Genomic DNA, 19,857 nt, shown 5'->3' on the forward strand with positions numbered 1-19,857 from the left:
TTGAGGGGAAAGGAGGTTTATTGTGCTTGCCGGGATTTGCGGCCTTGGCTCCCAGGGATGAATCACAGCTGTAATTTCTGGAGAAGCAGAGAACAGAGTGAGGGACTCTGGGGGGTGTGAGGCTCTGCCGGGAGGGTAGGAACATGGCCGGCAGCCCCGGGCCTTGACCAGACAGGCTTGCCTCTGCCCGAGGGGTCTGGCCCTCTCGGGCACTTCCGCCCACTGTGCAGGTGAGCTCAGGATATCTCCTGCTCCCGGGGTGGAAGCCCCCAGCCCAGGGTGACTCTCTGTCCCCGCACCCTCAAAATGTAGACGGCCATCCATGCTGCCCCCTCTCCTGTGCTGGGGCCACGCTTCACATTTGGGGGCACTGGTGGGGAGCCTGGGCTTGGGACAGAAGTATTTGCTGACGGATGAAAGGGTGGGGAAGTGAATGGCCGTTTGCTTCACTGCCCCTGACTCAAGGCTGCATGCAATAGGCGCTCGATCAAAACTTCTTGAAGGAGTGAGTGAGTAAATGGAGTGAGTGAAAGAGTGAGTAGGGGAGTCAGTGAAGGAAGGGCGAGGGAGGGTGAGGGGCGGGTGGAGAGGAGGGGGCAGGGGAGGCGCACCCACCTCGTTGATCCAGTTGTTGTAGGCGGACACGCGGGTGAAGACTGTGGGCTTCTTGAGGGTGTTGCAGCTCAGCCCGGAGCCGAAGCTGACAATGCCCCGCACCTCCCAAGAGCCGTTCTTGGCCTGGCAGTTCAGTGGGCCGCCCGAGTCCCCCTGCACCATACGGGGCGGGTGTCAGAGGGAGGCTCGGGAAGCAGGTGAGGGTCAGGGCGGGGCATATGGGTTGGCCTCTCAGCCTTGGTAGCCCCTGTTTTGGCCTCAGCGTGTCCATAGTGAGGGAGGCAGAGAAAATGTGGTTTGTGGGTAACTTGGCCTTATTCTGGGGGGCCCTGGGGTGTCAGACTAGGTCTTGCTTTGCTGTGTGATCTTGAGATGTTGAGAACCCTCTCTGTGCCTTGGTTTCCCTAGCTGTTCTGGTCACCGTGCCTAAGACTCTGAGCTGCCCAGAGGGATGAGGATGCTGGGAGCCGTGTAGGAGACCCGGGAAAGGGAAGAAAATGGAAGTGGGGAGAGGCTCATGTGTTTGAAAACGGGACAGTCCCTGATTGTCCTAGATGTTTCTTCATTCTGTGTCAGACTCCCTGAGTCTTCTGTCTCCCTGGACCAACGGAGCTGATGGTATGAAGGCACGTGTGCCCGGACTTCACCGAAGTCTCTTCTACCTGCGTTAGACTCACTTAGTCCTCATAACAGCCCTGTGCTTAGTACCGCTCCATTTTATGCATGGGAAAACTGAGGTTCAGATAAATCAAACAGCCTGCCCAAGGTTACACAGCTGTGAAGTAGGGGGGCTGGGACTCGGACTCAGACTCACATTCAACTTTCATGCTCTGGCCACAGTGCTGGTGGGGGAGGGGAAGGGGGACAGTGACAAGTTTCTCCTAAGCCTCTTAGGCCCAGCCGGGGCTCAGTCTCCCCCCAGGGAGAGGGTGTGGCATCTCCCCACTTCTCACTCCTTTGCCCTCCTCACTGCCCCCTTCCATCTGGCCACCTGCAGTAGAGACGTGGGGCAGCGCCTCGACACTTACGTTGCAGGCTGAGATGACGCCATCACCCCCGGCGCAGACCATGGTGTTCTTCACCTTGTTGCCCCACCAGTCTCTCTGGGAGCATGTGGCGTGATCCACCACGGGCTGCAGGCCCTGCTGCAGCTCGTCAGCGATGGGGCCGTTGGCTGGAGAGAGAATGGGTGGTGACCGGGCGGTCAGCCCAGGCCGCCTCAGCCCCAGCCCAGGCCCAGGCCTTCAGGGAACAGAGGGCTGGATGGGGCTGGGACATGACCGGGTGAGTTCTGGATAGACTTTGAGGGACCCACACACAGGCCCTTAATTGAGAGGCGAGACTCTGAGCCAATGGTCCTGAACTGTTTGGGTTAGAGACCCCTCTAAGCGCAGGGAAGGCAGAACCAACCCATAGAAAACCCTTAAGAAATAACCACTGAGTTATCTTTAATTTGGGTTCTGGGGTTTTAATTGCCAATGGTTTCCCTGTAGTTCTCTGCCTTTGGTGTCACACACTGAAAGGTCTTTCTCACCCCCAAACTTTCCAAATTTTAGAGGATCTGCATTTTCATCTAAGTATTCTGTAGTTTCATTTATTTGCATTTAACCTTTTAATTCAGTTGGAATTTACTTGGGTGTGTGGTATAACATAAGATCATAAGATCTAATCCCCCACCCCAAAATGGTTAGTTTCATTTATTTGATAGTCACTGACATGGCACTTAGTATGTGCCTAGCCCTGTTCTAAGCCCTTGACAAATTCTAGTCCATTTAATCCTTGTAACACCCTTTATATGCACTTGTTAGAGTGTCTGCCACATGGTATATGCTTAATAAATATTAACCATTATTACAAAATTTAAAAAGATGTGAAGATGTTAAGGCAAAAAGGAAAGTGGTGGGCAAATGTGGGTGGTGTGCTTATCATGGGAGCTGCTTCCTCCAATAAGACACTCGTGTTTGGCCAGGGGCTATACTCACTCCAGAGACGGCCCCAGCCAGTGACGTAGCAGGGGTAGCCCTGAGGCAGCAAGGAACCCTCCTCTGGCAGGCAGGCTACCTGGATGGTGTCACTCAGTTCCACGGGCTCCGCCAGTTTGATAAGGGCAATGTCATTGCTGGAATCCAAAGTGGAGGTGGTGAATGGTAGGAGGGCCTGCTCCCCCAAGCCAATGCTAAGAGGCCCAGGCTGTGAGTTGGGAGTCGGGCCAAGGGTGAGCAGGGGTCCTCCATAAACCTCCTGGACCTCCAGCTTCTTACTGGCAGACAGAGATGCCGGAGGACCAATGATCTGCCTTCTAACCCCATCACCTGCTCCTGTAGGTGTAGCTTCTTCCCCCCTCCCCCACCCCCCGCGCCACCTTGTGTCTTCACATCATGAAAGGCTTAACAGAGGGGAGACAAGAGCAGAAGCATTCTGAACCACTGCAAGGTTATGTATCAACTGAAATTCAGCTAAGCAAATTGGAAATTATAACGATAAAAACACTTGCGGATGCCATTTTTAATGTTTTCGTGTTGCCAGAATGAAAATGGACAACCCTAGAGAGAGCCTGGTTTGATTTCTAGTTCTGCCATGTACTGGGCTGTGTGACCTGGGACACATTCCTTAACCTCTCTGATCCTCGGTTCCTTGTCTAGGGGCTGTTGTGAGGATTAAATAAGAGATGGCATGTAAGCTGCTCATTAAATGCGAGCATGCAGTAGGCGTCAGTAAAGGTGAGTGCTGGCTCATCCTCTGGCTGAGAGACTTCAGGTAATATACTGTGGGAGCCTCAGGATCCTTATTCCCTGTGTACTTTCCAGAGACCCTTGGCCAGTGATGGGTATCGGAGGGGTGTCCATCTCCACTTAGCATTTGGCCGTTTTGCGTAAAGTCATCATCCGTTGGCTGTTCAGGCTAAGGATGGGGTCCAGGGACAGGCTCAGGCTGCATCTCAGGGACGCCTCCTTCTTCTGAGCTGCTCCCAGGGGGCTGTGAGGTGGCCAGCTGGGCACTCACCGAATTAGGAAGGAGTTCCACTTCTCGTGGACAAAGATGGTGTCCACGCCCATGAACACGGAGCCTTCCTCATTCTCCACCTCCAGGTCGTTCTTCCCCAGGGCCACGCGGTAAGTCAGGGTATTGCTGGACAGAGGAAGGGGACCAGGTCAGGGTGGCCTCCTGTCCCCACTGGCCGGTGGGGTAGAGGGGGAAGTTGGGTCTTTAGTGACCCAGCTTTGGGGCCACCGTGGGACTTGTTCAGGGGAAGGGAGTGTTCATCCCATTGACCCTTCCCAGGGCACAGGGTAAGGACCCTGGTCTTGGAGTCAAGTCCACTTTGACTGCTAGGTGGGTAGGCTCGGCTTCAGTTCTCTCACCTGTAAGGTGGAGATAATCTTGGAACTCACCTGCCAGGGCTGCTGTGAAGATGAGCTAGTCCACATGCTGCTGGCCTGCATTCTCTCTCCTGCATTCCTCTCTATCCGCCTCTTCCTCTCCTTTCACACAAAATGCCCCTGCCACACCGGCTTCCACTTTATTTCTCAAACCTACCAAGTGGGCTCCCTCCTCTGGGCCTTTGCATTAGCTGTTCCCTCCACATGGAACACCTTACCCCCAGACCAATGACGTCTTCCCTTATTTCCTTCAGGTCTTTGCTCAAACAACTCCTTTCAAGAGAGATCTTCCCCCGGCCACGTCATTTAAAATAGAACTCCTCATACTTTTTATTCTCTTTCTGCTTTATTTTTCTTCATTGCCACTTGCTTTGTTATATATTTACTTGTTGAATGGTCTGTCACTCCGTCTTCCGCTAGAATATAAGCTCCCTGAGAGCACAGACTGTGTCCTCACTGCTGTGTTCCCTGGCGTATAGTAGGCGCACAGTAAATACTTGTGGAATGAATAAATTAACAACTGAGTTACTGGATGGGAGTAGCTTATTCAGCCCAGTGTCTGGAGTGCGTGCTCAAGAAAAGCGGCGTATCAGGCTCGTGTTCCCGGGCGAGGGTGGGGTGTCTGGGCAGCATCCCGTTTACCTGATGCAGTGGGCAGCTGTGAGGACGTGACTGGGGGTGATCAAGGTGCCACCGCAGGTGTGCCTCCACACGCCATTCTTGAGGTACTGGAGGGAGATCTGGGGGAGGATGGGGAAGGACCACGTGTCAGCCCCCAGGGACCTGCTCCCCACCCCCCCTCCACCTTGCCTTCCCCACCTGCTGCAGCGCGCTTACCTGCCAGGGCCAGCTGTGGGGAACGGCGTTCTCTCCGCCCACCACCCGGGCTGATAGGTTGGGCTGGAAGAAGGGGACCCCGCAGCTGGAGGCTGGGGATACAGGAGAGGAAGAGCACAGGTGAGCCGGGCTGGCATTGCTCTGGGGAAGGGGCAGGTGGAAAGAGCGCACATTTGGGGGCTGGGCAGACATGGGTTTGACTTTTCCTGCATGGCTTTGGGGAAGCCATCGAGTTTGCTGGGCCTCAACTGCCCTTTCTGTGAAACGGGGAGACTAGCGCTAACCTGGTAAGTTCGTCCTGAGAACTAAATTAGATGACGCAGGTAAAGAATTGAGCAAAAGACCTGGTATAGAGTGAATGTCGAATCATTGAAGGAAACCTAAAGTGGCTGGCTTGTGTGTGAGTGCCCAGGTACACCTGTGTCCTTCAACCTTACCCTGCTGTCCCATTTCAGGCCACAGCACAGTGCGGGTGTGCGAGCACTGAATCTACAGAATTCCAGACTGTCATAGCTGGGGAGCTGTGTGGCACAGTCAAGAGCAAGTGCTGTGCAGTGAGGAAGACCCAGACTCAAATTCTGGCTCTACCACTAACCAGCCGTGTGATCTTAGATAGCAAGATATTGAGCATCACTGAGCCTCGGGGTCCTCATCTGTAAAATGGGCATATTAACAGGCCCTGCCTCTCAAGGTTGTTGTAGGATCAAATTGGCTCCTGAACGTCAAGGGCTTAGCACAGCGCTCGACACATAGCAAACATGGGGTACACAGGAACAGCTATTATTATCATCACTGTTGTTATTAGCTGGAGGACTCTTAATCAAGTGCTCTCACTTGCCAGAAGAGCCAGTGAGCTTTAGAGAGGGGAAGCGGCTTGTCCAGGTCCCGCCAAGAGAGAGTGACATTCGAGCCAAGTTCCTGGATTCCCAATCTGGGAGGTCACCAGCATGGCGGGGGGAGCAAAGAATCCCCAAATGAGAGATGCCGATGCTGGGAAAGGTAGGCCCTGATGCCCCCCGGGGGAACCCGGGATGAGGCACCTTCTGCGTCCCTGGTGCTTTCCATACCTCATGGCTCATCCTCACCCTGGCGTATGGAACATGAATCCTATTTTGCAGATATGGAAGCAGAGTCGCCAAGCAGGCAAGTGGCTCATCTGACACACAGCTGGTCAGTAGTAGCTGAACCCACGTGGGACCCCAAAGCTCCTTTCCTGAAGCCCTGGAGAGCAGAGGGTCCCTGACCCCATCCTTGTCCCCGGGAGGCCAGCCCAAGCTCACAGCCAGCTTGCAGCCGGTCCCCAAGCCGCAGCTTACCGTAGGCCAGGAGCACTGTGAAGACGGTGACGCCCAGCATGTCGTGAGTGCTCGGGATCGAGTGGCCGTCGCGGTGACCAGGTCCGCACTTATAGGTAGGAGGAGGCTGGACCCACCTCGTCAAGGCTGAGCCACCCCTTGGGAGGAACGTGTTCTGTCAAGGCCCTTTCCCTGACCTTGGCTGGTTACTGTTTAATTTGCACAGAAGATGGAGCTGGCTTGGAGGCATGAGTTTCCCAAATATCCTGAGACAGAACACATCTGACGTGTGCAGGTTTTGGGGGCCCTGCCACGCTGCTTGGCCTGACTCATTTTTTTTAGTTGTCACTTATTGTGCCGGGTGCCGTGCCCAATACCTCTTGCAGTCACTTAATTCTCCCAACACCACGCGGTAGACACTCTTGTTCGCTCATTAAACTTCACGAAGCTGAGACTCAGAGGGTCGGGGGCAATCCGGGGTCACACAGCTGGGCAACAACAGACCCAAGATTTGAAGTCAGCGCTTCTAACGTCAGTCTGGGGCCGCAAACTCCTGTGATGCACCGCTTCCTTCTCTGTCTTTATAGCTCTTTCTTTGCTTCCTGTCCTTTTCTTTCTCCCTTATTCAACTAATACTGTCTGGTCTTGGGGTACCCCCTGCTCTCCAGCACCTCCTCCCCAGGCTTTGGATGGAGGCTGAGGCGTGGGCTAAGCTCTTACTTGGAGCCAGCTCAGTTGTCTCCCAGCAAGGTCTTCAGTCTCCCCGTGTCTAAAATGGGCAGGTAGGACCAGATGGACTCTCAGGCTCCTTTCAGTCCTAAAATTCCATGACTTGGATGTCAAGGTCGAGTGCAGATCTGGATTTGTGATGTGTGCCCAGCAGTTCCAGCTAGAGCCCCAGCAGTTTGGGCTCAGCCTGGCTCTCGGAGCATCTGGTTTAACCCACTTGTCCTGAGGCCCGACTTCTCCACTTTGTCCTCTTTTGACTCATTCTTGTGCTCCTAGGAAGTTGTTTTCTGAGCTGGGCCCACTGGTCCCATTAGGAATTATTTCCTAATAAAGAAATTCAGAACGCTACACACCCTGCCGGTCATGGTGGTGAGCTGGGGGTAGAGGAGGACTCTTAACTCACACGTTTTTACAGCTTAAATCCTTCTTAAAAACAAGTGTGTGTTACTTTGGTCATATTAAAAATCAATAAAGTTTTGACTGAAAAAGCAACAGCAGAGAGGGAGTGTGAGGGAGTGTGTGTAGGGGTGATGGCCTCAGGCCTCAGAACTGGGGTGTCTGGGGGATCTCAGACTCGCTGCGAGAACATTCTGTTGCCTTCTAGAGGCTGGTCAGTGACTACTGCCCACCACACCTCAGACCCAGAGCTGTTGGTCACCAAACTCTGCAAAGGGTCACCCTGGGCTGGGGACTGACATCGTAAAGAGAGACAGGCTGAGCTAGGGAGGTATTGGGGGTTGCCAGGGTTCTGGGGGCAGGAGACAAGACTCCTGGTTTCTGTCGCAGTCAGTGACTTGCTGGACCCTGGACCTTGGGCAACTTCTGCGGCCTCAGTTTCTCCTGAACAACTTGGGGAAATGATTAGCTGGGCTTCTGTGGATGGGAGTTTGCTGATTTACACACACAGAGAGACAGCAAGGTCTAGGCGCCCATCTCAGTCACGTGTACAAGCCCATGGATATACAAGCATACAGGGACAGGCAGACAGACAGACAGACACACACACACCAGTGTCATACATAGAAAGCAGTCTGTTATAAACACAGTCACTCTCAGAGCCCCGAGCCACACGTTCAAAATGTACTCTGATATAGAAATAGCCACAAAAGCGCACAGGCACATAGGTAGTAAGGTACCAGATGAAAAGTCATTCCTTTTTTTTCTTTTGGAATGTTCACAGAGAAACTGACCTTTTTGGAGAGGGAGGTTGCTGGCTGCTCTGGAAGGTGCAGACAGCATCGGCTTTAGGGGAACTTCATTGTTTTGAGACGTTTACCAGTTGAGGTCCTTTATGTAAGACAGCATCAGCAATTGTGCTTGGAGAAAACTGAGGTCACCTTAGTCTGTTTCAGATGCTGAAGATGGGATGTTGAGTGCTTTGCCTAGGGCTGGACCATATCCCCAAAGGACGGAACACCTAGAGCCAGTACTTCCTAGCTGTGTGACCTTGCGCTAGTGACTCAACCTCTCTGTGCTTCCACATCCTCATCTATAGAATGGAGATTAAAAGATGGTACCAGCCTCATAGGGTTATTGTGAGGAGTGCCTGGCATCGGGCAAGCACTATATAAATATTGGCTGTTATTATTAATCATCTGGTTCTCATGAGAAAGCTTGAATCTGGACTGTCACTGGGCCCTTTTGCCTTTGTGGGCCCCTTCCTCCACCAAAAAATATTAAGAATTTTATGTTTTATGGCTGCGTGGGTATAAAGACTAGTATAATCCAGTTTGGATTCTATTCATTTTTTTCCTGCCAATTTTAAGAGAAACTAAAACATTTCTGTGGGCCTTAAAGTTATTGTGGGCTCCAGGCACTGCGCCCACCGTACTGATGGGCGATTTGGCCCTGGCTGTGGCCCCTCCATGTGTCAGGTTCTGCACAACTGAATGGCTGAGAGAGACGTTGGGGAATGTTCTTTGGATCATGATGAGTGCCTGTTCTGGACCCCGGAGATGACTTTAGGGCAGCCAGGGAGAAAACTGTACTGTCACTGGGAGCAACTGGGGCAGAGGTGGGAGCTGCCTCTGGGCGTGCGCACGGCTAGTGCCAGCCCCTCCTGACCTGGCCCTGGTGCAGGGAGCCATCGGCCAGAGGACGCCATCACTCCAGGGGCTCCAAATGCCTAAAGTTATGGTGGTGACACTTGGCTGGCTGACCTGATTTTCTGGCCACCAAGATTGAAGAAGTAGCCCCGGGGGGACTTGGGAATAACTGCAGAAGGGCGCCCTGGGGGAGTGGATTGCTGTGATTGGAGGGCAGGGGGCTTGGTGTTGGGTTGACTTAAAGCTGTGACTCTTGCCTGCCCAGACTGTGAGGCACTGACTTACCAGGTACACAGAAGCCCTTCATTCCTTCATTCTTCCCAGACTCGCTGAGCAGCTCCGGTGCGTAGGCGCTGTGCCAGGGCTGGGGCCACAGAGAGGATCAGACCCTGTTCAGCACTGCTGGACCTCCCTGCCTGGCTGGGTGATAAGTGTTCCTTGGAGTGTTCTGGGCCAAGAGCTGGGAGCCCCAAACGAGAAGAGGTTAGTTCTGGGTGGGAGCTTGATAGGGGGCAGGTGGGAAAGGGTGGCTTCTCTGCAGATTCCATGTCCAAAACGAACACGAGGACTTGAGACTGTGACGATGCCAGACACCCCCATCCTTATCCTGCTGAAGCGTGTGTGTTCCAGGGCCTGGAGCAGGGCCTCCCAGGATCTGGGCACTTAATGTCCCCCAGCCATTCAGGGCCAGACTGTGCTGGAAAAATAACCATGGGTGACTTGGCAGAGGCTGGGCTCAGGGGAAGAGAATGCCAAGGTTGGGAGTCAAGTGGGGAGGCTGTTGGTGAGAGCCTGAGAAACAGGGCAGGTGCCACTGACCGGGGCCCATAATTTTTAGTTGCCGGGACAGGACTTTCGGGGGGCAAGTGTTACATCTTGGGTGGGACCCACTAAGGAGGCGGGCCTGGGGGCTGGCAGTGTTTCTCCTCGAAGTCAGATGAAAGTACTAGGTGTTGAGAGAGGGTTTGGGGGCTGAGTGAGGGGTTTGGGGTTTGGTGATGGGGACCGGGACTTGGCGGGGAGCTTACTGAGAGCACGGGACCTGGGCAGGGTTTGAGGAGCCGTCTCCCCTTCCCATTCCTGGTCACTGAATCACTCCAGGCCTCCTTATTCCTCCCGTGCCCTCTGCCTGGGCTGGGAGTGGGAGGTCTTGTGCGGGCCGAGGCTGGGGCCCCTCAGCTGGATCTGATGGTGGAGGGCCTGGCGTGGGACCGCTGGCCTGTGTCCCTCACATTCTGAGGGCTGGAGGCCCACATCCACCACCGGGCCGGCTGGGCGGGGGCTCTGGGGCTTGAATTTTAGCCCTTCCCTGTCAGTACCCTCTGTCCCTCAGTTCTGAGACCCTTTTGCTAGCATGTCAGGGGTTCTGATGCTCTGCCCTTGGGAAGGCAATTGAAGGGCGACGCTTAACCCAACATGTGGTGTTAATGATGGTGGCACCTCAGGCCACAGGTGGCATGTGGGAGTGGCCTTTCTCAGGAAATACACTTCAAGGACGCAGCCTTCTCCAAGCAGGGCCTGTGAGGAAGCCAGAGGTGGAGGGCATCCTGGCTGCTGTCATACCACCCATGTCCACCCGGGGGCAGCGATGCCCAGCCTAATCTCAAACTCCTGCACCCCCCAACTCAGGTTGCACTTGACAGACGGGGGACACCCTACCTGGAAACCGAAGGGTTGGGAAGACTTTGAGACCCTCTCATTGAACAGATGGGGTGACTGAGACCCAGCGGGAGCCTGATCTGTCCAAAGCTACACAGGGATCACCTGGCTCTTTGCCTTTCATCCAACCACCTGTCTGCGGGGGAGGCTTGGGGTGCATCTCTGAGTGTGGCAGAGAGTCTTGGGGGGGCTCTAGGGTGCCTCAATCCAGAATCCCCGTGGCCTCGGTGCCACCTCTGGTGCATGTCCTCCTCTGAATGAACTTGCCAGGCAGGGTGGCTGGATGGGTAGGGGCACGAGCTGTGGACCGAGCAGCCTGGAGCTGCCCCGCTTGCCTGTGTGCCTCTGGGAGACTTTCTGAGTCTCTCTGTTCTTATCTGGGAATAACACAGCGCCCCCAGCCCCCTCCTGGGCTGGCTGTGCAGATGAAATGAGTTGTTATATATAAAGAGCTTGGACTAGCCCCTGGTGACAGCAGGTGAGCATCAAACTCAACCTCCCATTAGGAAGAGTCCCTCTTCTCCCTGCTTCTGAAATGACATGGGAGCCATCTGAGCCAGTGCTGCCCCAGCACCCAGGTGACCTCATCCTGTCCGCTCCTTTCCCAGCCCCTCCCCTCTCCCACCCCAACAAGAACCACACACACATAAGAATATAGAATTTTATCTTATTTTAGTTAAAAAAAATAATCGTACCACCGAATGAAGAAGTAGCCTTTTTTTTTTTTTTCCTTTTTCTTTTTTGGTGAGAAGGGAAGAGAGAGAAAAAAAAAAGCAATACGCCAAAAGAAAAAGACCTTTTTATATTCATCTGTATAAACATATCCGCTAAGGCAAACGCAATCCAGGGCCAAGGCTGCTGCACTGGGGTCAGTACCTCCTAATTCCTGCAGATTCTAAGGCCAAAAAAATAAAACCTCTGCAAGTCCAACTCTGCGAGTCCAACAGGAGTTTTGTGGACTCTTGGGGCATTTTACTAAAATAAAGAGTTACCGAGTTTAAAAAGCAGTGACGCTGTCACAACACACACTGAAAGTTGCATAACTGTGGCCTCGGTGGCCATGCGCTTGTTTGGACTGGAGGACGGGCACAGCTTCACGACACAGCAGTGGACACAGACGCACGTACACACAGACACGCACACACGTGAGCGAGCACATCGGGAGCCGCGTAGGGCCGGGCCGGTGGCACAGGCTTGGCCACGGCCCATCTGGGGATGGGCACGGGGAGGGCTGGGGTCCCCATGCTCCCTCAGGGGGTGGGTGTGACAGGACATGTCCCGTTGCTGGTGACAAGGCGATGAACGTCACTTGGGGAAGGATGGCGTGAAAGAGCCGAGCCAGGCCCCCTGCTCCCCACAACCTGGTCCGTGCAAACCACTTAAAGCACTTCTTGGACGCCTCCTGGAGAATGGAGACGTGCTGGTTTCCTTCCCTATGAAGGGGCCAATCCCTCCTCCCCACCCTCTTCTCTCCAGAGACCCTCAGGCTGTTCAGGGCCAGGGAAAGCGGGGGGCGGGGGGGTGGAGGGGACCGGGGACTGGTGTTTCTGCCCCCAGAGCCTTCCCTGCCCACAATCCGTGGCATGGCCGGCAGGGTGTGGGCCCTTGAGGTAGATTGGCACAGCTGCCCCCTCACCCTGCCTGGCTGGGCCCCAGAGAGCTGGGGTCTCCTGGCCAGCATGGGGTGCCAGGGGCCTGGGTCCCTTCGCCAAGATAGAAGCCCCCCCTTGATTCCAGCAGAGAGAGGAGGCAGGGCCAGAGGAACAGGTGCTGGTGATGGGGAGCCCGGGTGCCACCAATCAGCTCTATGGGGTCGGCCATGATTCTTGCCACCTGTCGCTCCCCCAGTCAAGGCGGGGGGCGCTGGAGGGCCCCAGAGGCAGTGCAGCCTGTGGGTTAAGGGCAGGTGGTCTCTGCGGGGGTAGAGGAGGAGGTGGAAAGGGAGAGGCACAGGGAGGAGTGTGTGTGCAGGCAGCCCATCGGCAGGGAGCGCCCTAGAGCCAGAAGCAGGAGCGGCTGCAGCAGGCAGTGGGCGGCCAGGAGGCGAGAGGTGCAGGACTGGCCAGGGAGGGCTGGGCCAGGCCGGGAGGTGGCTGGTGTCAGGGCCTCAGGGACAGCGGAAGGGAGCGGGGAGGGGCCGGGCCGCTCTGGGAGACCCCTCAGCCGGCTTGTTCACAGACACGTGTAGCTTTTTAGCATGGTCCCCTCAGACAGAGCCGAGGATCAGGCTTGGCCTGCGGTCTGCCGGCCCTCGCCACCCTCGCCCGCGGGACTGGGCGCCGGGGCCGGGGCCAGGCGGTGGGGCGCAGCCTCGCTACTTGAAGGTGGACTGCAGCTCCTTGAAGGCGGCCTTCCGCTGCTTCATCTCCTCCGCCTGCTTCTTCCTCTCCTCCTGCTCTGCCTTGATCTCCTCCTCGAAGCGGCTGGACACGTTCATGGCCTGGACCTGGGGTGGGGTCGGGGGGGAAGTGGCTCAGGGCCGGAGGGGGCTCTCTCCGGGGTCTCTTCTGGTTCCGCTGCCCCCCTGCGCTATGCACACACAGCTCTGCCTCCCACCAGCCTGGCCCTGGGCCAGGCACTTCAGTCACCTCTCTGAGCCTCACTGCTTCCACTTAGAGCCTGGCGCTCAGTAACTCCGACCTCAGGGATACGTTGGGAGGATTGAAAGAGAAAAGACATATTCAGTAGCTGCTGCAGAGCACGGGTCCTGGAAATGCGAGCTCCTGAAGCTGCTATTCTTACCCTGTCCCCTGTCCTGGGAAGCCCAGAGGCACACCTGGTCTCACTGATGAACCCGGAAACATCCCATCAACCCTAGAAGCCCAGAGGGAGGTGGGAGGAGGCCTTCAGAAGGAATGTTCTTAGCTAACATGGGGAGGGGGAGAAGCAAGAACAGGCAGGGGCCCCGGGGCCCGGGGAGGGCAGGATCCAGGAACCATACTTGTCCCCTGCATCTGAGCGTGTGCTGAAAGGGGAGGGTACTGTGCACGGCGGTGGCCTCTGGGGCCCATCATACTCCCTCCCGGCTGGGGCTGGCGGGGCTAGTGTCTCCCAGAGGCCCCGGGAGCCAGTGCTGTGTTTCTGGGCCTGCTTCCTGTCTCCTGGGCCCACTCTTTAAGGCCCAGTCCTTTGCGGGTAGTGGCTCCGGGTACAGGGCTGGGGCGGCTCAAAGGGGTCCCTGTCACCTCTTCAAGAGTACACACCCCTCCCTCACCCACCTCTGGGGCAGGGAGAGAAAGAGAAGCTGGAAAGGATCACAGGCTGGACGGGAGAGGACAGAAGCCAGGAGCGCCGTGGGCCCTGACCGACCCAGGAGGGGCGTCAGCTCCCCACCTCCTGTCTGCGGTCTCAGCAGGGACAGGAAGGGGACGTACTGACCCTTGAGCTAACTCAGGGCCCCGGAGTACCCCGGCCACACCTGTCCTCACGCGGGGGTCAGGGCGACCCCAGCCTGGGTTCCACACCTCCTCCCATATTCCTTACCTTAGCCTCAAAGAAGCTCTTGGCCCCCTTGACGCCCTCGGTGGACACATCGATCTCGGAGAGGCGGGCCAGCACGTGCAGCCCGCTGTCCTCCTGCAGCTCCCCAGCCGCTGCCTTGCGGAAAATCAGGAGGAACTGCAGCAGGGAGAACAGAACACTGATGCTGTCAGGGAGAGAGGGAAAGGGGCCAGAGCCTGCCCACACCCGGGGCCAGCTGCGGGCCTCCCCGGAAAGGAGGTACTCACAGGCCTGGGAGCTGGAGGTCCGGGCTCTCCGTCCTCCATGCTCTGTGCCCTGCACAGGCTGTCGCGTCCCTCCCTCTCTGGGCCTCGGTTTGCCCATCTGTACGATGGGAGGCTGCCTGTCTCCTGCCCCACCCCCCCAGGACTGGGGCTGCTGCAGGCTGCTCTGCCCATGCTCAGCTCCCGTTAAGAGCCTCAACCTACCTCTTACCTTCGTTTCCCCTGTTCCCCAAACCAATCCGCTCTAACTTCCATTTACTGAGTCCTAAAGGTACATGGCTCTGCCCATTTTACAGAGCGAGGAAGGCTCAGGGGCAAGAAAAAACCTGCCCCAATCTCAGCACCAGAAAGCGAGGGAGGAAGGATTTGAACCCAGGTCCGGACTCCAAACCATCATCGTGTGCTGCTCGCACCTTCCTCCCTGGACTTGGCTCCCCCAGGCGCCCCCCTCCCCCTTCTCTCGCCCTGCCTCTTCTGTGCTTCCTGCCAGTTCTCCGAGGCCCAGCCTGAGCCTTGACTCTCCAGAGGCCACCTCTGGCCTTTAACCCTATGCTGGCCGGGGACCAGTGCCCTTGCTCCTCTGGCCTTGAGCCTCTGCTTCCTCCTCCAGCAAACAGGCTCGTTCGTGGCTCCTGTCTCAGAGTGAGGCCTGAGTGAGATTCGGAGTGTGAGGTCACCCAGCTCAGCGCCCGGCTCCTCTCGGACCCGCAGTGCATGTCCCTCCTCCATCTGTCCCCTCTTCTGAAGCACAGCATCCTGTTATTTCACTCTCTGAGCATCTCCCCCTCTACACGCCAGGACCCCCGGAGCACAGGGCCTTTCTCTGTACTGCCACAGCCCACACAGGGTCAGGTATACAGAAGTCACTCCATCAGTGCTCACTGCATGAAGGAACGCATGTACCTCCATCTCACTTAGGCATCTCAGAATCTCCCCAGGTACCTGCTCTAGGATCCGCTGACACCTCACTCAACCGCTCGACAGTGGCTGTTCACGGACAAAGTTGCTCAATGACAAAGAGGGGTTAGTTTCTCCCCACCTCCCGGTGTTGCCCCCCATGGGGAGTGGGGCTCACCTCTCGGAAGCTGAGCTTGCTGTCAAAGTCCTCATCCACCTCCTTGATCATGTTTTTCAGGCCCAGGTGGGTCTGGGGGGCTCCAAGTTTCTCCATCATGAGCTTTAGCTCCATCAGGTCGATGAAGCCATCCCGGCCGGCATCGTACCTGTGAGTGCAAAGAGAGAGGCCTAAGGACATCCTGCCACCTCATACCTGACCAGAGTGGTCATAAGCCAGAGTACAAGGAGCCTGGGGGCTCAAAAGGTGCCTCCCACCAACGCGTCATCTTATCACAGCTGGAGAGGACCTCGGCCCAGGTGGACTCCCGATTCGAGGCCCAGCTACTGCTTGGTTGCCTGACGATGGGGAACTCACCACGTGACCTGGCAGCCTCCTACATGTTGAACCGTGCTAACTTTTGGCCAAATTTACCTGCTACACAAGGCAGCGGAAACCACAGCCCCTCTCTACTGAATGAGATGTGAACAAGCAGGGAGGGAGAATTTACAATACCGTGGGGGTAAGGATTGTGACGGTAGGCCCTGAAGTTAGAACTCACTGAGCATCTCCAGGTACCTCCACAGGCACTCGAGGGACATCTTGGCTCCATCTCTCCCCCTCTCCCTGTTCCCACCCAGGAGGAAGCAGAAGGTACCACATGTCTCAGGGTAGGGCCAGAGGTCACAGGAGGGAGGGGCCACTTCTAGTTTTCTGGAAGGTGGCCTGGGGTGTGTTCTGGGAACAAGTGCAGGGTGCCTGCAGTGAGCGGCAGGGATCCAGCTGGGTGGCTGGAAAGACCTGGAACAGTGATTACATGATGACCGTGCCTCTGCCCTGCACATTTCAGGTCTCTTTTTTTCTACCACCAACAGCCTGGCAGAGAGAGGGACAGGGTGAGTGAGGGGCAGAGTCTAAACGTCTCGCTCGACTGGCTTCCTTGTGGTAAGAGCTTGGGTCAGAGCTGGGCTCCAGGCCCGTCCCCTGGCTGGGGAGGCGCTGCTTGTGCTGGGAGCACACAGCATGGCAGATGTGGGTGCTGTTCCCACCGCCCAGCCAGGCCTCTTATCAGGCGAACCAAGCAACCGCCCTGACTGTCTCCTGGTGGGTTGGGGAGAGTCATCTCAGCGCTGGCCAAATGGGCCTTCTGAGCCTAAAGAAGCTTGTGCAGTCGCCGAGGCCTCAAGATGGCTGGGTGGCAGCGCTGGTGACAGCAATATGACATACAGGGGCTGAGTTCCAGAAACTTCCTGGAGACTTGGAGTTCCTACACAAACACACATCTCATTCCTGTGGCCTCTACAGGGCTTCCCAATTCCCTTCACCCATCTCTAATTACACATAAGCTTCACATGACTATGGACATCTGAGAGCAACCACTTTTTGAAATCTATCTTTGTGCTGGGAAATTTCCATACTTTATTTTACTTAATCTTCATAATAACCTTCTTTTACAATGGAAGCTCAGAGAGGTTAAGTGGCCTGCCCAAGGTCACACAGCAGTGAAGGAAGGGGCTGGGCTTCTACCCCACGTCAGTAGGGCTCATAAACCTGCACATTTGCTGCCCGCCCCCCCCATGTCCTGGGGTTGCCAGCAGGACGGAGACGTCTGCCTGGAGTGCTGAGCAGAGCATTTGTGCAAGGGGTAAAAATAGTTCACGAGCAAGTGAGTCAGTGGTTGGAAGTGATGCAGCACAGGAAGACAGGTCTCTGGGAACCCTGCAGGGAACACAGGGTCCTGAGGCCTTTTTCCCCACCACAGGGTGAAAGGGTCCGGGGTGAGAGCAGTGGCCACAGCCGAGGCGGAAGCAGATGCGAGAGGATGTGGTGGAGGGTTGTGGGACTCGGGAGGGTCAGGGAGGCCAACGATCTCGTGGTCCAGGCTCCACTTAGAGCTGGAGGGGCCCTGTGGGGGACACGGTGGAGCCCCCCCCTTCCATCTTTGGAGCCTGTTTGCCAGTGGTAAGGGGCTGGGTGGCTGCTGCATGAGCCTTAGTGACCGGTACTGGAGCAGCCCTGGAGCGTGGCCAGGTGAGGGAGTCAGTCTTTCCTGGGGCAAGTCACATGGATGCCCCTCAGCGTCCCTGCGGAAGACAAAGCCCCCGCCTCTTTCTGAACTCGGGCTCCAATGATGACATGTCAGGGCTGGAGCAGACCGCTTGGGCTCCAGCAGACTGTGCCATCGAGCCTCCAGCCAAGGCAGAGAACCCCTGGTATGATGGTGACTCTTTCGTAAGGTCACTGCGAGGACTGGGTACGTTCACACGTGACAAGCACTTCGCACAGCGCTGGCTCCAGAAACTGCAGCTACCAGCACTATCACGAGACTTTGTTACTTTTATGAAGCTCCTACTATGTGCCAGGCATTTTTCTCTGGGCTCAGCAATCCTGGGGGGTCAGAGTTATGTCCCCATGTGACTGGTTAGGGGACAGGGGCTGGAGAGGTTTGGGCACTGGCCAAGGGTTCAGATGCCCATCCCTGTGATTCCCACACTCTACTCTCTCTACCGCCCCACCTGCCTCTCTTGAGCCTCAGCTTTATTTACTGCTCAAGGGTTACTCCTGCAGCCAGGGGTGGCTCAGTTTCAGAGGAAGTGCAGATAAAGTGTCCAAACTTGGACAGAAACTTGGGCTCTGGATCTCGGTCTCTGGCAGCTCCCAGGCCTCCTGGCTGGGCTGCAGCTCAAACCGCGGCGTGAACCGCTGCCTGTGTCAATCAAACATCAATCAATTACTGGTTCCGGGCTCCTGCCCCCAGGGGGACAATGCAGGGGCTGGCCACACTGGAGGGGGTGGTTCCCACAAGGCCCCCGGGGGAGTGGACATCTACCATGTGCCCTGGGCTGTGACGTGGGTGGGCTCTGGGTCATTGGACCAGCCAGGTTCCTGGGTAAACCCTGGAGGTTTGTGCTCACAGCAGCTCTGCTGAGACTAACCTGAGTCCAAACCCCAGCTCTGCCACCTGCTGGCTAGGTGACTCTGCTCAAGTCACATGACCCTATGAACCATTTACATCATGGAGCTCAGACCCATCCCAGGCTTGCGGCAAGAGTTAATGATGATCCACGTGGATTCTTAGCACAGAGGCTGGCCCACAATAAGTACTTAATCATTACACGCTAGCTACAGTACTGCTGCTACTAAATTATTATTATCGGTAATACCTACCTCTAGGATTTGAGATAAAGGAGATCGTGGGTGTAAAAGGCCTAGTACATAGTACGTGCTTAAATCGGTAATACCTACCTCTAGGATTTGAGATAAAGGAGATCGTGGGTGTAAAAGGCCTAGTACATAGTACGTGCTTAAATCGGTAATACCTACCTCTAGGATTTGAGATAAAGGAGATCGTGGGTGTAAAAGGCCTAGTACATAGTACGTGCTTAAATCGGTAATACCTACCTCTAGGATTTGAGATAAAGGAGATCGTGGGTGTAAAAGGCCTAGTACATAGTACGTGCTTAAATCGGTAATACCTACCTCTAGGATTTGAGATAAAGGAGATCGTGGGTGTAAAAGGCCTAGTACATAGTACGTGCTTAAATCGGTAATACCTACCTCTAGGATTTGAGATAAAGGAGATCGTGGGTGTAAAAGGCCTAGTACATAGTACGTGCTTAAATCGGTAATGCCTACCTCTAGGATTTGAGATAAAGGAGATGGTGGGTGTAAAAGGCCTAGTACATAGTACGTGCTTAAATCGGTAATGCCTACCTCTAGGATTTGAGATAAAGGAGATGGTGGGTGTAAAAGGCCTAGTACATAGTACGTGCTTAAATCGGTAATGCCTACCTCTAGGATTTGAGATAAAGGAGATGGTGGGTGTAAAAGGCCTAGTACATAGTACGTGCTTAAATCGGTAATGCCTACCTCTAGGATTTGAGATAAAGGAGATGGTGGGTGTAAAAGGCCTAGTACATAGTACGTGCTTAAATCGGTAATGCCTACCTCTAGGATTTGAGATAAAGGAGATGGTGGGTGTAAAAGGCCTAGTACATAGTACGTGCTTAAATCGGTAATGCCTACCTCTAGGATTTGAGATAAAGGAGATGGTGGGTGTAAAAGGCCTAGTACATAGTACGTGCTTAAATCGGTAATGCCTACCTCTAGGATTTGAGATAAAGGAGATGGTGGGTGTAAAAGGCCTAGTACATAGTACGTGCTTAAATCGGTAATGCCTACCTCTAGGATTTGAGATAAAGGAGATGGTGGGTGTAAAAGGCCTAGTACATAGTACGTGCTTAAATCGGTAATACCTACCTCTAGGATTTGAGATAAAGGAGATCGTGGGTGTAAAATGCCTAGTACATAGTACGTGCTTAAATCGGTAATACCTACCTCTAGGATTTGAGATAAAGGAGATCGTGGGTGTAAAAGGCCTAGTACATAGTACGTGCTTAAATCGGTAATACCTACCTCTAGGATTTGAGATAAAGGAGATCGTGGGTGTAAAAGGCCTAGTACATAGTACGTGCTTAAATCGGTAATACCTACCTCTAGGATTTGAGATAAAGGAGA

The 19,857-nt window shown here is 55.1% G+C and overlaps 2 protein-coding genes across 2 annotated transcripts in view; both read right to left on the reverse strand.

Annotated features, from left to right (window-relative positions):
• On the reverse strand, positions 1-12,381 carry CTRC (chymotrypsin C). The gene is made up of 13 exons (XM_024749995.1): positions 12,197-12,381; positions 11,706-11,769; positions 9,187-9,265; positions 9,016-9,085; positions 6,149-6,285; positions 5,667-5,686; positions 4,833-4,973; positions 4,638-4,735; positions 3,619-3,744; positions 2,598-2,734; positions 1,644-1,789; positions 616-768; positions 1-77 (listed from the first exon to the last, which is right to left on the reverse strand). The coding sequence occupies exons 1-13, from the start codon at positions 12,379-12,381 to the stop codon at positions 63-65; spliced, it is 1,371 nt and encodes a 456-aa protein (XP_024605763.1). The 3' UTR covers positions 1-62.
• EFHD2 (EF-hand domain family member D2) overlaps positions 11,276-19,857 on the reverse strand; it is an 18,738-nt gene continuing 10,156 nt past the window's right edge. Inside the window, exons 2-4 of the mRNA XM_024749707.1 lie at positions 15,361-15,508; positions 14,044-14,178; positions 11,276-13,006 (exon numbers count right to left, since the gene is read on the reverse strand). Of these exons, the coding sequence (XP_024605475.1) occupies positions 12,875-13,006; positions 14,044-14,178; positions 15,361-15,508 (415 nt within the window). The 3' untranslated portion in view covers positions 11,276-12,874. The remainder of the gene's footprint in view (positions 13,007-14,043; positions 14,179-15,360; positions 15,509-19,857) is intronic.

This window comes from Neophocaena asiaeorientalis, unplaced genomic scaffold, assembly GCF_003031525.2.
Source record: "Neophocaena asiaeorientalis asiaeorientalis breed wild unplaced genomic scaffold, Neophocaena_asiaeorientalis_V1.1 scaffold275, whole genome shotgun sequence".
NCBI lineage: Eukaryota > Metazoa > Chordata > Mammalia > Artiodactyla > Phocoenidae > Neophocaena > Neophocaena asiaeorientalis.